The 12,301-nt window shown below is 34.5% G+C and overlaps 1 protein-coding gene across 2 annotated transcripts in view; it reads right to left on the bottom strand.

Moving 5' to 3' along the window:
- The window catches only part of NBEA (neurobeachin), a 671,823-nt gene that overhangs the window by 492,818 nt on the left and 166,704 nt on the right, over nucleotides 1-12,301 (bottom strand). For both annotated transcript variants that reach the window (XM_088842722.1, XM_088842723.1), the window contains exon 17: nucleotides 11,428-11,520. In XM_088842722.1, the coding sequence (XP_088698848.1) occupies nucleotides 11,428-11,520 (93 nt within the window). The remainder of the gene's footprint in view (nucleotides 1-11,427; nucleotides 11,521-12,301) is intronic.

Raw genomic sequence — 12,301 nt, 5'->3', positions numbered from 1 at the left:
TTAGATTGGGATAATTGATTATTTTTACTTTTGTTGTCAAACCCATAAAAGCACTGCCAAGACACGTCAAGGAGCTTACCTCCTATGTTTTCTGGTGTAATCCTCAAGTCTTTAATCCATTTTAATTTTTTTTTTCATTTTGAGTTAATCTTTATCTAATGTGTAAGACAGAATTCCAGTTTCATCCTTTGGCATTTGGTTGTCCAGTTTTCACGAACCTCCGCCTATAGCTCATCAGGACACTGTCTATCAGATCTAGTCCCTTAAATCTATTTCTCACTTTAACTGTATAATCATAAGGGATTTGATTTAGGTCATATCTGAATGGTCAAGTGATTTTCTCTACTTTCTTCCATTTAAGTCTGAATTTGGCAATAAGGAGTTCATGATCTGACACAGTCAGCTTCCAGTCTTGTTTTTGCTGACTGTATAGAGCTTCTCGATCTCTGGCTGCAAAGAATATAATCAATCTGACTTCAGTGTTGGCCATTTGGTGATGTCCATGTGTAGAGTCTTCTTTTGTGTTGTTGGAAGACGGTGTTGATCAAGACCATCCCCAAGATAAAGAAATGCAAAAAAGCAATATGGCTGTCTGAGGAGGCCTTAAAATAGCTGTGAAAAGGAGAAGCGAAAAGCAAAGGAAAAAAGGAATGATATACCCATTTGAATGCAGATTTCCAAAGAATAGCAAGGAGAGATAAGAAAGCCTTCCTCAGTGATCAGTGCAAAGAAATAGAGGAAAACAACAGAATGGGAAAGACTAGAGATCTCTTCAAGAAAATTAGAGATGGGCTCGATAAAGGACAGAAATGGTATGGACCTAACAAAAGCAGAAGATATTAAGAAGAGGTGGCAAGAATACACAGAAGTAACTGTACATAAAAGATCTTCACGACCAAGATAATCACGATGGTGTGACAACTCACTTAGAGCCAGACATCCTGGAATGAGAAGTCAAATGGGCCTTGACTCAAGTGGGCCTTCCATCACTACAAACAAAGCTAGTGGAGGTGATGGAATTCCAGTTGAGCTATTTCAAATCCTAAAAGATGATGTGAAAGTGCTGCATTCCATATGCCAGCAAATTTGGAAAACTCAGCAGTCCTTTTCACAGGACTGGAAAAGGTCAGTTTTCATTCCAATCCCAAAGAAAGGCAATGCCAAAGAATGCTCAAACTACCGCACAATTGCACTCATCTCAAATGCTAGTAAAGTAATGCTCAAAATTCTCCAAACCAGGCTTCAGCAATACGTGAACTTCCAGATGTTCAAGCAGGTTTTAGAAAAGGCAGAGGAACCAGAAATCAAATTGCCAACATCCACTGGATCATCGAAAAAGCAAGCGAGTTCCAGAAAAACATCTATTTCTGCTTTATGGACTAATCCAAAGCCTTTGACTGTGTGGATCACAATAATCTGTGGAAAATTCTGAAAGAGATGGGAATACCACACTACCTGACCTGCAGCTTGAGAAACCTGTACGCAGGTCAAGAAGCAACAGTTAGAACTGGACATGGAACAACAGACTGATTCCAAATAGGAAAAGGAGTATTTCAAGGCTCTATATTGTCACCCTGCTTATTTAACTTATATGCAGAGTACATCATGAGAAACGCTGGGCTGGAGGTAGCACAAGCTGGAATCAAGATTGCTAGGAGAAATATCAATAACCTCAGATATGCAAATGACACCACCCTTATGGCAGAAAGTGAATAAGAACTAAAGAGCCTCTTGATGAAAGTGAAAGAGTAGAGTGAAAAAGTTGGCTTAAAACTCAACATTCAGAAAACTAAGATCATGGCATCCGGTCCCATCACTTCATGGCAAATAGATGGAAGAACAGTGGAAACAGTGCCTCACTTTATTTTTTTGGGGTCCAAACTGCAGATGTTGACTGCAGCCATGAAATTAAAAGACACTTACTCCTTGGAAGGAAAGTTATGACTAACGTAGACAGCATATTAAAAACAGAGACATTACTTTGCCAACAAAGTTCTGTCTGAGTCAAGGGTATGGTTTTTCCAGTAGTCATGTATGGATGTGAGAATTGGACTATAAAGAAAGCTCAGTGCCAAAGAATTGATGCTTTTGAACTGTGGTGTTGGAGAAGACTCTTGAGAATCCCTTGGACTGCAAGGAGATAAAACCAGTCAATCCTAAAGGAAATCAGTCCTGAATATTCATTGGAAGGACTGATGTTGAAGCTGAAACTCTAATATTTTGGCCACCTGATGCAAAGAGTTGACTTATCTGAAAAGACACTGAGGCTGGGAAAGATGGAAGGAAGGCAGGAGGAGAAGGGGACGATAGAGGATGAGATACTTGGATGGCATCACCGACTCAATGGACACGTGTTTGAGTAAACTCCGGGAGTTAAGTGTTGGACAGGGAGGCCTGGCATGCTGCAGTCCATGGGTTCACAAAAAGTCAGACAGAACTGAGGGACTGAACTGAACTGAACATGGTCCAGTTTTCCCATCATTTACTGAAGAGATTATTTTTCCCTTGTTGTTATGCCTTGGCTCCTTTGTCAAGAAGTACTTGTCATGTATTTCAGCTGTACTTCTGGTTATTTTGTTCCATTGACTTATGTGTCTGTTTTTATGCTAAGAGTATATTGTTTTGAAAACTGTAAGTTTGGATTATAATCTAAAATCAGGAAATGTGATAACTTCAGCAATGCTCTTTCTCAAGACTGCTTCGGCTATTCAGTGTCTTCTGTGGTTCCATAAACATTTTAGAATTGTTTGTCTATTTCTGTAAGAAAATGCCATTGTCGTTTTGATAGCAATTGCATTCAATCTGTAGATCACTTTGGTCAGTATGGGCATTTTAACAAAATTGACTCTTCCAAACCATAAGCATGGTATATCTTTACCTTCGTCTGTGTCTTCTTCAATTTTTTTTTTCCTTATCAATATCATAGTTTTCAGTATACAGATCTTTCAACTTCCTTGGTTAAACTTATTCCTAGATATTTGATTCTATGAAATCTTTCATTCTTTCTATACATACTTAACCTCCTTTCCTATTTGTCGTCTTTGTTTCTAGGCGCTCCTTATACGTATTTCTTCTAGTTCACAAATTCTTTCTTAAGTTACATATAATTTGTTTCTCATGTCCAGAGAGTTTTATTTTTGTTTGATATTCATTTTTGGCATATGAGAAAATGTTCCTTACTTTTGTTTACTGAGCTCCATATCTGAAAGGAATTTTGTTATATTTTCCTCAACATTTTTAAGTTTTTAGTGGTACAAAGAGTTTCAGGATATCTTTTTTACCCATCTTGTTTCTTCTCCAATTATTCTTAACAGTCCTGGTGAGTCTCCTATGCCTTTATATTTTCTCTCATTTTATGTTTTTGGTCCATGCTTTGAGATCTTCAGTTTATTAATTTGGGTGAATACAGAAAAATAATAATTTAAAGAGGCAGAATGTTACCTTTGGTAGTCTACTTGAATTTCAGATGCACTTCCAATAAATAAAGTTGAAAGATTCCATCAAAATTTCCACACTAGTTCTATTTCATTGAGTACATAATTTGATTCTCTCTTATCTCTTGTCTCTGTCTTTTATGCCCCTTCAAATGAGTTGTTATCTCCTGTTTTCACAATGTTGCACTCAGATCCCCCTGGTGTGAATTTTATATGAAGTCCCTGTAGTTGTCGTAAGGCAAAGATCCCTCTATGCACACTGATCTTAAGTACGTAACTTATCATGGTGTAGGTCCTGAAGCCAGCATTCTAGCACTCCAATATCCTTTTACTTCCACAAGTTCAAGGACAAGGAAAATTCATCCCATCATTTCAGGTACCTCTTGCCATTCTGATGGTAACTTACATAGAAGTCAAAGTTAATATTCCTTGGAAGGGGAAGACAGAGGAGAGGAGAGAGAATGGAAGGCAGAGATCACTGAGATCAAGATTTGCTGCTTTTTCGTCTTTAACTTAGGCTACTAACATACTTCACGAGCTGTTTGTCAGTACCATGGGAGAGAAAAAACCCTCACAGACTGCCATTTTTACTCTACTGGTACCCCAGAAGAACATCAAGACTCATTTATACCTACCCAAGTAGCTACAAAAGCCAACATTTTGGTAGAAGAGAGCCAAGCTTGGAGTCTAGAGTAGATGAGAAGAAAGCTTTTTTTTTTTTATTCTTTTAACTGTTGTATCCCCAGAATCTGCACCAGTACTTTTTACTAACAGATAATAAACTGGACTAATTTCAACTAGTCCAAAAAAGAAAGAAGCTATTAGGTTAAACAACTGTCAACACGTAACAGGCAATTGCTAGAATGATCAACTAACAGATAGCATTTTGATTCATTTAACTACCAATAGTATACTTTTGAGTGAAATTGTCTTTTAGAATTCATCCAGAAGAAACAGTGTTTGAAGTTTAAGACATTAGACAAACATACTTGGTTGAGAAACTTTTATTTCCACAACAAATATTCAGTAACATGTACTTTAAAAGTTCTAAGCTAAAACTGTCATAGTTTTACTATGGCACTTTGATCATCTAGTTGAACCATTTGTCAGAATTCTGTCCTGAGAGTAACTGTAATTAAGCCATCTTCAGGAAGGACCAGTTTGGCTTTCTATTCAAGCACATATCAAACAGAAGGTTACTCAATTTTCTATGTCTTTTTATTTTGAAAATTCTTAAGATTTACAGAAAAGTTGAAAGGACAGTACAGAGAGGTCCCTTATATTACTTACCCAGCTTTCCCATAAGTTAACATACCTAATCATGATACATATGTCAAAACTAAGAATGAACACAGGTATAATATCATTTACTACAGACTTTATTTAGAATTTCATCATGACTTTTTTGTTTTCTGTTCAGTATCCAATTCAGAATACCACTGTACATTTAGACCTTTCTAGGCTTTAGTAGGTTCCCATCCATTGTGTTTCATGTCTTCTAACAGTTTTGAAGAGTACTGGTCAAGTATTCTGAAGAATGTCGCTCAACTGGGAGGCATCTGATGCTTTCTCATAATTAGACTGAGGTTATTTATTTCTTAGAAGAATACCAGAGAGATGAAGTGCCCTTCTCATCATATCGCAACAGGGAACATGCTATCAAAATGACATATGACTGGTGATGTTAATCTTATTCAATAGTGAAAAACTCAATCAGATTTCACTATTTTTTGGAAGTTAGCCAGTAAGTCCATCCCTCACTCAAGGAGAAGGGGTTAAAGTTCCATCATTAAATAGTGGGAGTAACTACATTTATTATTTGGAACAGACTTTTCAATTTTTATGAGATTCAGCTGACAAAGTATATGGATTATCTCCCAAGCTGTGTCCTAGGTACTTACATAAATCAAAAACTCAGTGCTAGTAGAGACGACCCCACCTAGACTTCAGTTTAGTTTCACCCACAGACACAATTTCGCTTCACTATAGAATGATACCCCCATACGCAAATGAGATGCTGACTTTGGGTAATATCTTATTTTTTAACAGTTTTAAAGATGTCTCTCTTAGGATTTTAGGTATATGAATTATGGCACCTATTTCCTGCTACTAATAGTGTTTTGTTTCAAATCCTGAAATGCTAGTAATGATTACATTATAGTAGAAACATCTCATTTATATTTTAATACCACTAGTGTTTCATATTTATATTTGGTGTCAGGTATGTAAGATATCGTAAGGAAGAAATATTCTATTTTTATCAAAAATGCACTTTAAATAATTAACCTTTTTGTTACTATTCAAATTAGCACATAGCAATATGCTGTGAACTGTTTATATTCATTACATAGTATATATTTTAATAATAAAGGCCAATGAGGGAAGCACTATGATTTTATTCATTTATAGGGATAAAAACTGAGATTCAAAGATGTTTCTAAAACCACTCAGAAAACACACGGCTAAGGTAAGATCCAAACCTAGGCAGTCCAACTTGAGAGCCAATGAACTACATGTATATTATTAATCAATTATATCTATTAACCATCAAGCTGTACATGCTTTAAGTGTTTTTTTCTTTTTACTACTAAATTTAACTTCATAATCACATTGATAGGAATTATTTAAACTGTGTAGGTAAGTATTTAAGCCTAGTCCTGCTCCATCATTCTGCAATAACTCATTTTAACTAATCAGTCATTGTTCTACTTAATCCAATTCCATTAATAATGTAATTCCTGAAAATTCTTTCAAGATTTTAAAGGCGCTTTTTAATTCAATGTTTGCAGTTTTTTAAACAATTTGTTCCTGAAAAATTGTTTCTATAACTAACATTAATATGATTAAAATATTAACATAATCTATATATACCTTCATTTCTACCAACTCCCCATTAGAAACCACTGTTCTTGATTTATTTCTTATGAATTCAACTAGACTTTCTCACTGCAAATTTAATAAGTACTATGTTCTCATGTTCTCTTCTTTAAACAAAAATAGCATCTATTAATAATACATATCCATCTTTACTATTTATTTTTAATCTTTTAACAATATAGTTGTTATATCTGTATTAGATAGAGACTTATCTCATTGGTCTTATAACTACATAGTACTACATTTAAAAAATAAACTATAACTTATTTGTTAACAAATTCCTCCATTAGTAGAAATTTAAGATTTCTCCTGCTGCTGCTGCTGCTAACTCACTTCAGTCGTGTCCGACTCTGTGTGACCCCATAGACGGCAGCCCACCAGGCTCCCCTGTCCCTGGGATTCTCCAGGCAAGAACACTGGAGTGGGTTGCCATTTCCTTCTCCAATGTGTAAAAGTGAAAAGTGAAAGTGAAGTCGCTCAGTCATGTCTGACTCGTAGCGACCCCATGGACTGCAGGCTACCAGGCTCCTCCATCCATGGGATTTCTCCTAATATTTACTATTATAAACAAAGAAAAAATGAATAACTCTGAACAGCTATCATTTCACATGCCTGCAACTGATGGAATTGTTAGGTTAAAAAGTACATGTATTTGTAATTTTGACAGACATCAACAAAAATAAACTGCACTCCATATGGGATTATACTAGTTTATGCTCTAGTTAGCAATGTGTGAGATGCTTGCTCTTTCCATGACCTTGCTAACACAGAAAGATGCTGAATTTTGAGATTTCTATTCATCTAATACATGAACAATGTGCTTAGTTTTAGATTATATTTCCCTTACTACAGGTAGAATTACATGAATATAAATTTACCTCCTTTTAAATACTGATGTGCCGCATGTACTTGCCTCTATAAATTGTTCACTTACATATATCCTTGCCTATTTTTCTACTGGGTTGTCTTATCAATTTCTAGAGAAAGCTCATCATGTAGATTCTTTTAACTTCCTCAGTTTCTATACTGATTAAGAAAATTATCACTGATTTCGTACATTCATTATATTTGCTCTTTCTTCAGTTGCTTAATGGTTAGCTAGCCATTTTTATTACAATTTTTTAAAATCAGATTTTTAAATGATTTTATGTCTTTTGAATCTTTAATTCCTACTTTCTAATTTATTATTTCTATTTATTGTAGTTCCTTATCTAACATTTATACTTTAATTCTTTTATTCTGTATTTCTTTTCTGTTGTTCCATAGCTATGATATTCCTCTAAGTACTTCTTTGGTGCTGCTGCTAAGTTGCTTCAGTCGTGTCCGACTCTGTGCGACCCCATAGATGGCAGCCCACCAGGCTCCTCTGATCCTAGGATTCTCCAGGCAAGAATATTGGAGTGGGTTGCCATTTCCTTCTCCAATGCATGCATGCATGCTAAGTCGCTTCCGTCGTGTACAACTATGTGCGACCCTATGGACAGCAGCCCTCCAGGCTCCTCTGTCCACAGGATTCTCCAGGCAAGAATACTGGAGTGGGTTGCCAGTTCCTTCTCCCAAGCACTTCTTTAGCTGTAATCAATGGGGTTTTGAAGTTATTTTCTAAAAATTCTGCAATTTTAGGGTACTTTCTCTTTGACACAAAAATTGTTTAATAAATTTTAAATGTCTAGGAAGAAGAAACTTTTTTTTTTTACTTTATTCCTATTTTCAATTTTGTTGCATTTTAACAAGAAAATCTTGACAGTTTTGTCTCTCTGTTTTGGATTTTTTCTTTGATGCCTACTATACCCTACCATGTCTGGCCTCCCTGGTGGCTCAGATGGTAAACAATTTGCCTGCAATGCAGGAGACCCGGGTTTGATCCTTGGGTTGGGAAGATCCCTGGAAAAGGGATGGCAACCCACTCCAGTATTCTTGCCTGGAGAATTGCATGGACAGAGGAGCCTGCCGACTACAGTCAATGGGGTGGCAAAGAGTCGGATGTGACTGAGACAAATACTTTAACTTTTACACAAAGTCAAATTTTCATTCATGTTCCATTACCTCTTGGAGTTACAGTCTTTCTTAATATGGTACCAACTTCAAGCTATATTAATTAGATTTATTGTATTATTTACATTACTCTTCCTTTTGCCTTTTTATGGACTGGGGTGAATTAGAGTTTGTTTTAATGTTTTAATTAGTGATTATTTCTCCTGTAATTTCTGTTTCATGAGTTTCAACTTTTAATATTATAAAGTATCTTTGTTTATATTGTTTATTGCTTTTTGGCTTGAATTCTAACTTGTCCAATTATAAGATCATGATTCCTGATTTTTTTCATTTGTATTTATGTATTACAGTTTTGGGTTTTCCAGGTGACACTAGTGATAAAGAACATGCTACCAATGCAAGAGACTTTAAGATATGCCAATTCAATTCCTGGGTCAGGAAGATCCCCTGGAAGATGGCATGGCAACCCACACCTTAGTTCTTGTCTAGAAACTCTCATGGTCAGAGGAGCCTGGTGGGCTATGGTCCATGGGGTCACAAAGAGTCGGACACGACTGAAAGGACTTGGCATGCATATGCCACATTTTATGCTTCTTGAATTTTATAGATTTTTTAAAAAACATCCATTATATGCATTGTTCTCAGATTTATACAGTATTTTTTAATATATTGACAGCATTACAGTTTTCCTTTTTTTCATTTTTTCTTTTCTTTTTCTTGGCTGCATGGCATTTGGGATCTCAGTTTCCCAACTAGGGATCAAACCTGTGCCCCCTACATTGGAAGCACAGGGTCTCAACCACTGGACTACCAGGGAAATCTTGATGAGCATTACAGTTTTAACTGCTCATCTCTGTTGTTATAAAGGAATAAGAAGTCCTTTATGTGCTTAGGCAGATGTATTTCTCAATGGGCAATGATAAAATCAGCATATTTACTCAAATTTTCCTCTCTCCTAAAGCATCAAATTTTATTCAATAGGCCTACATTTCTATTGTCAACTTACATGGATATCCTTTTACTCTTTGAACTTTGTCTACTTTCCTCCTTTCCCTAGTCCTTTCTCAATTCATTATAAGAGTAGAATTTCTACCTGATTAGGGCATACAAAAAGGAAATTCCAGTCTGTTAACCTCTAATTCAAACATTTGTTTTAGTCTCAGTTTTACTATTAAATTAATTCGGTGTTCATCAATAGTACTTGGCTGTAGTCTATCCAGTTAGTCCTAATTGGCTGAACTTAACTCCCAGTAATTTTCTCAAGAATTATTAAGAAAAACAGTTCCTTACACAGTTAAAAATTGTTTGGCAGCACACTTTTATGTAAAGGATACTTTGGCTTTCATTTTCTTTACTTGAGCACCTTATGGCTACTTCTTTACATTTTTTACTGATGGTTGTCATAGAGAAGCCTAAGCCCAGAGTAATTTTTTTTTCCTTTAACTTGTGAATGTTGAAAAAAGGACTTTAAAAAAAATTATATTTAAATCCAATAGTATACTTTCCTACAGACCATTTCAAGAAAAATTTTCCTGGTACACAGCATATATACCCTTCAATATGGATGGCAAGATATATATTAGAAGCTCGCTGAATTATAGCTTTAAAAACACTTGTTTAGTTACATTGTTCTGCTTTTCTTATTTGGAGACTCTATTTATGCCATTTATGCTTTTGGAATTTCTATGCCTTCTGTGTCAATCATTTCCTCTTTAATCCTCTGAACTCTTTTATATTCATCCATGCACATTATTTGCTTTGTTTTCATTTTTATCTTCCGTGTATCTTACTGTGCTATCCACAGAGTTTCTCTTCCTTGAGCATCTTCCAATTTCATTTTTGTGTGACAGTTTTTCCTTCCAATTTGTTTCAAAATTTTGTTAGCTCATGATTCAACATTTCAAAGTCATTCCATCATTTCTTCTAACTTCGTGAAATTCTGCTTTGGAGCTTCCCTTTCTCACAAGAAATTCTTTCTTATTTTTTAAACTTATGGTAAAAATTTTAACTATATTTATTGTGTACTTCATGGCAATATTTTCCAGTGACTATTCTTCATGTAATGGTTAGTTCTGCTTATCTTTTCCACATTTCTATGTTTTAAAATGTGTGTTTCTTGACAATTTTTAAGAGGTTGTATATAGGGAAGAAGCCTTTATTAATTATTCCCAATCAATTTCCTACTAACCAAAGTTAAATGAGTGAGCCATATCTCTTCAAGTTAAAACTGAATACGCTCTCACTCCTGGTATTCTATCACCTAGTAAACTTACAGTTTCTCAAGTACACATTACTCTTTTCTACAATCCTGGCTTTGTTGAACTATTCTCTAGACCTGTAATATCACTATTCTCTCTTAACTACTAATTTGTCACCAAAATGAAAATAATATTTACTTTTCTAGACTATTTAGTATGTTAGACATGTTTTATCTGAATGTTGTGAAATTTTCATTAGTGTTATTGATCACTCTCCACAATTCAAAATACCAAAAAAAATTAGCAATTCAAAAATTCTGAGAGGAACCCTACCCATCACTACTAAATGGCAGTATTTGGGCTCATTTGTATATAAAATGGATTTATACAAGATTATTCATGCACAGGACAACATAGTATGAAAAACATTCATTATTATCAGCAAGTGATTTTTTTTTTCTCAGAAAATGATTTTTAAAAGTATCTAAACTCTGGACTTTGGGGAAAAAAGGAATCCTGTAGGATCTTCAAATTACAATAAGCCTCAAAATTAGAAAATAACACAAACAGATATTAAATATTGACTTAGCTGTCAGCAAAACCTCAGTATACATATTTGCCTGTGTCAAGAAAGCTTTCATTGAAATCATATCCCCATGTCCTTTATTTTATTTGATGAAATACATTACATTATCCTTAAAAGAACAATATTTTCTTTCCAGCATGCAATAGGTATGAATTAGTTAAGTGTGATAAACTATTGTTAACAAAACATTCTTTTATAAAATGTTTTTCCTTTTACCACAAAAAAGTTATTACTTTTCATTATAACATCATTCCAATCAAATTTATGTGTTACTAAACCAGTAAAAACATATTTCAGTAGAAATTTCTATAATTCATTATGGAAAACATCAACTTACTTGTGACCTAAATGCTTCAGAAAATATCCCAGAACCTTCAGAGCTTGAACCCAAATACTTTCACTTTTAGAGGCCAATAATTTGTAGATTACCCTAAAATATATAGAAATAAATGATCTTTTGAGCACTTCTGAATATTAAAAATATAAGTACTATATACTTTACAAGGAAATTATAAATGTATAAAACATAAAAATCTCAGAATTTTAAATTCGTTGAAAACTAGCATATTAGTTTTCTTTATATTTGAACTTCAAATACATACTCAAAAAGACAAAGCAATTTTGGCTGTTCGTAAGTAATGCCTCCCAGCACACTGAATATAATTTTCAATTTTAAGACTCACGCTCACAGTTAAGCCACATTTCTACTTCTGTTAGAATTCCCCTGACATTTGTACATAATGACCTTTTATCCTGGTATGGCTAATTGGACGATGGGAGTACATACCTGCTCAATTATTTTTCTTTTCTGAAAATTTGGAATAAGTTCTGAGAAACAATAGCTAATCTTTGTTGGGTTCTTAAATTAGGAAATTATTTAGAACAGAAACTGTAGGACAGCCTTGCTCTCTTCAGAAAGGTGAGTCTATATACAGATGAATAAAGCAGCTATACTGGAAGTAGCAGAAAAAGCAAACTTGTTTCCTCAAAGAGTTTCAATTCTTGGTTCCTACACAAATGTGTTCTACAACAAACTAACACATGACCTAACTTACAATCCCTTCAAATAATATTTATATGTACTTCAGAAATTTTATCTCATTTTTTTTTCCAAAAAATAAATATTTTTTTCTGTAAAGTGTGTGCATACTTAGTTGCTCAGTTCTGTTCGACCCGACTGTTGCAAAGTATAATTTTCCTATCTTTTCAGG

This window comes from Moschus berezovskii, chromosome 13 (genome assembly GCF_049115385.1).
Source record: "Moschus berezovskii isolate FMDL1 chromosome 13, NW_MosBer_1.0, whole genome shotgun sequence".
Taxonomy (NCBI): Eukaryota; Metazoa; Chordata; class Mammalia; order Artiodactyla; family Moschidae; genus Moschus; species Moschus berezovskii.
Note: the sequence above shows the minus strand (reverse complement) of the source record. Positions and strands in the feature narration are given on the sequence as shown.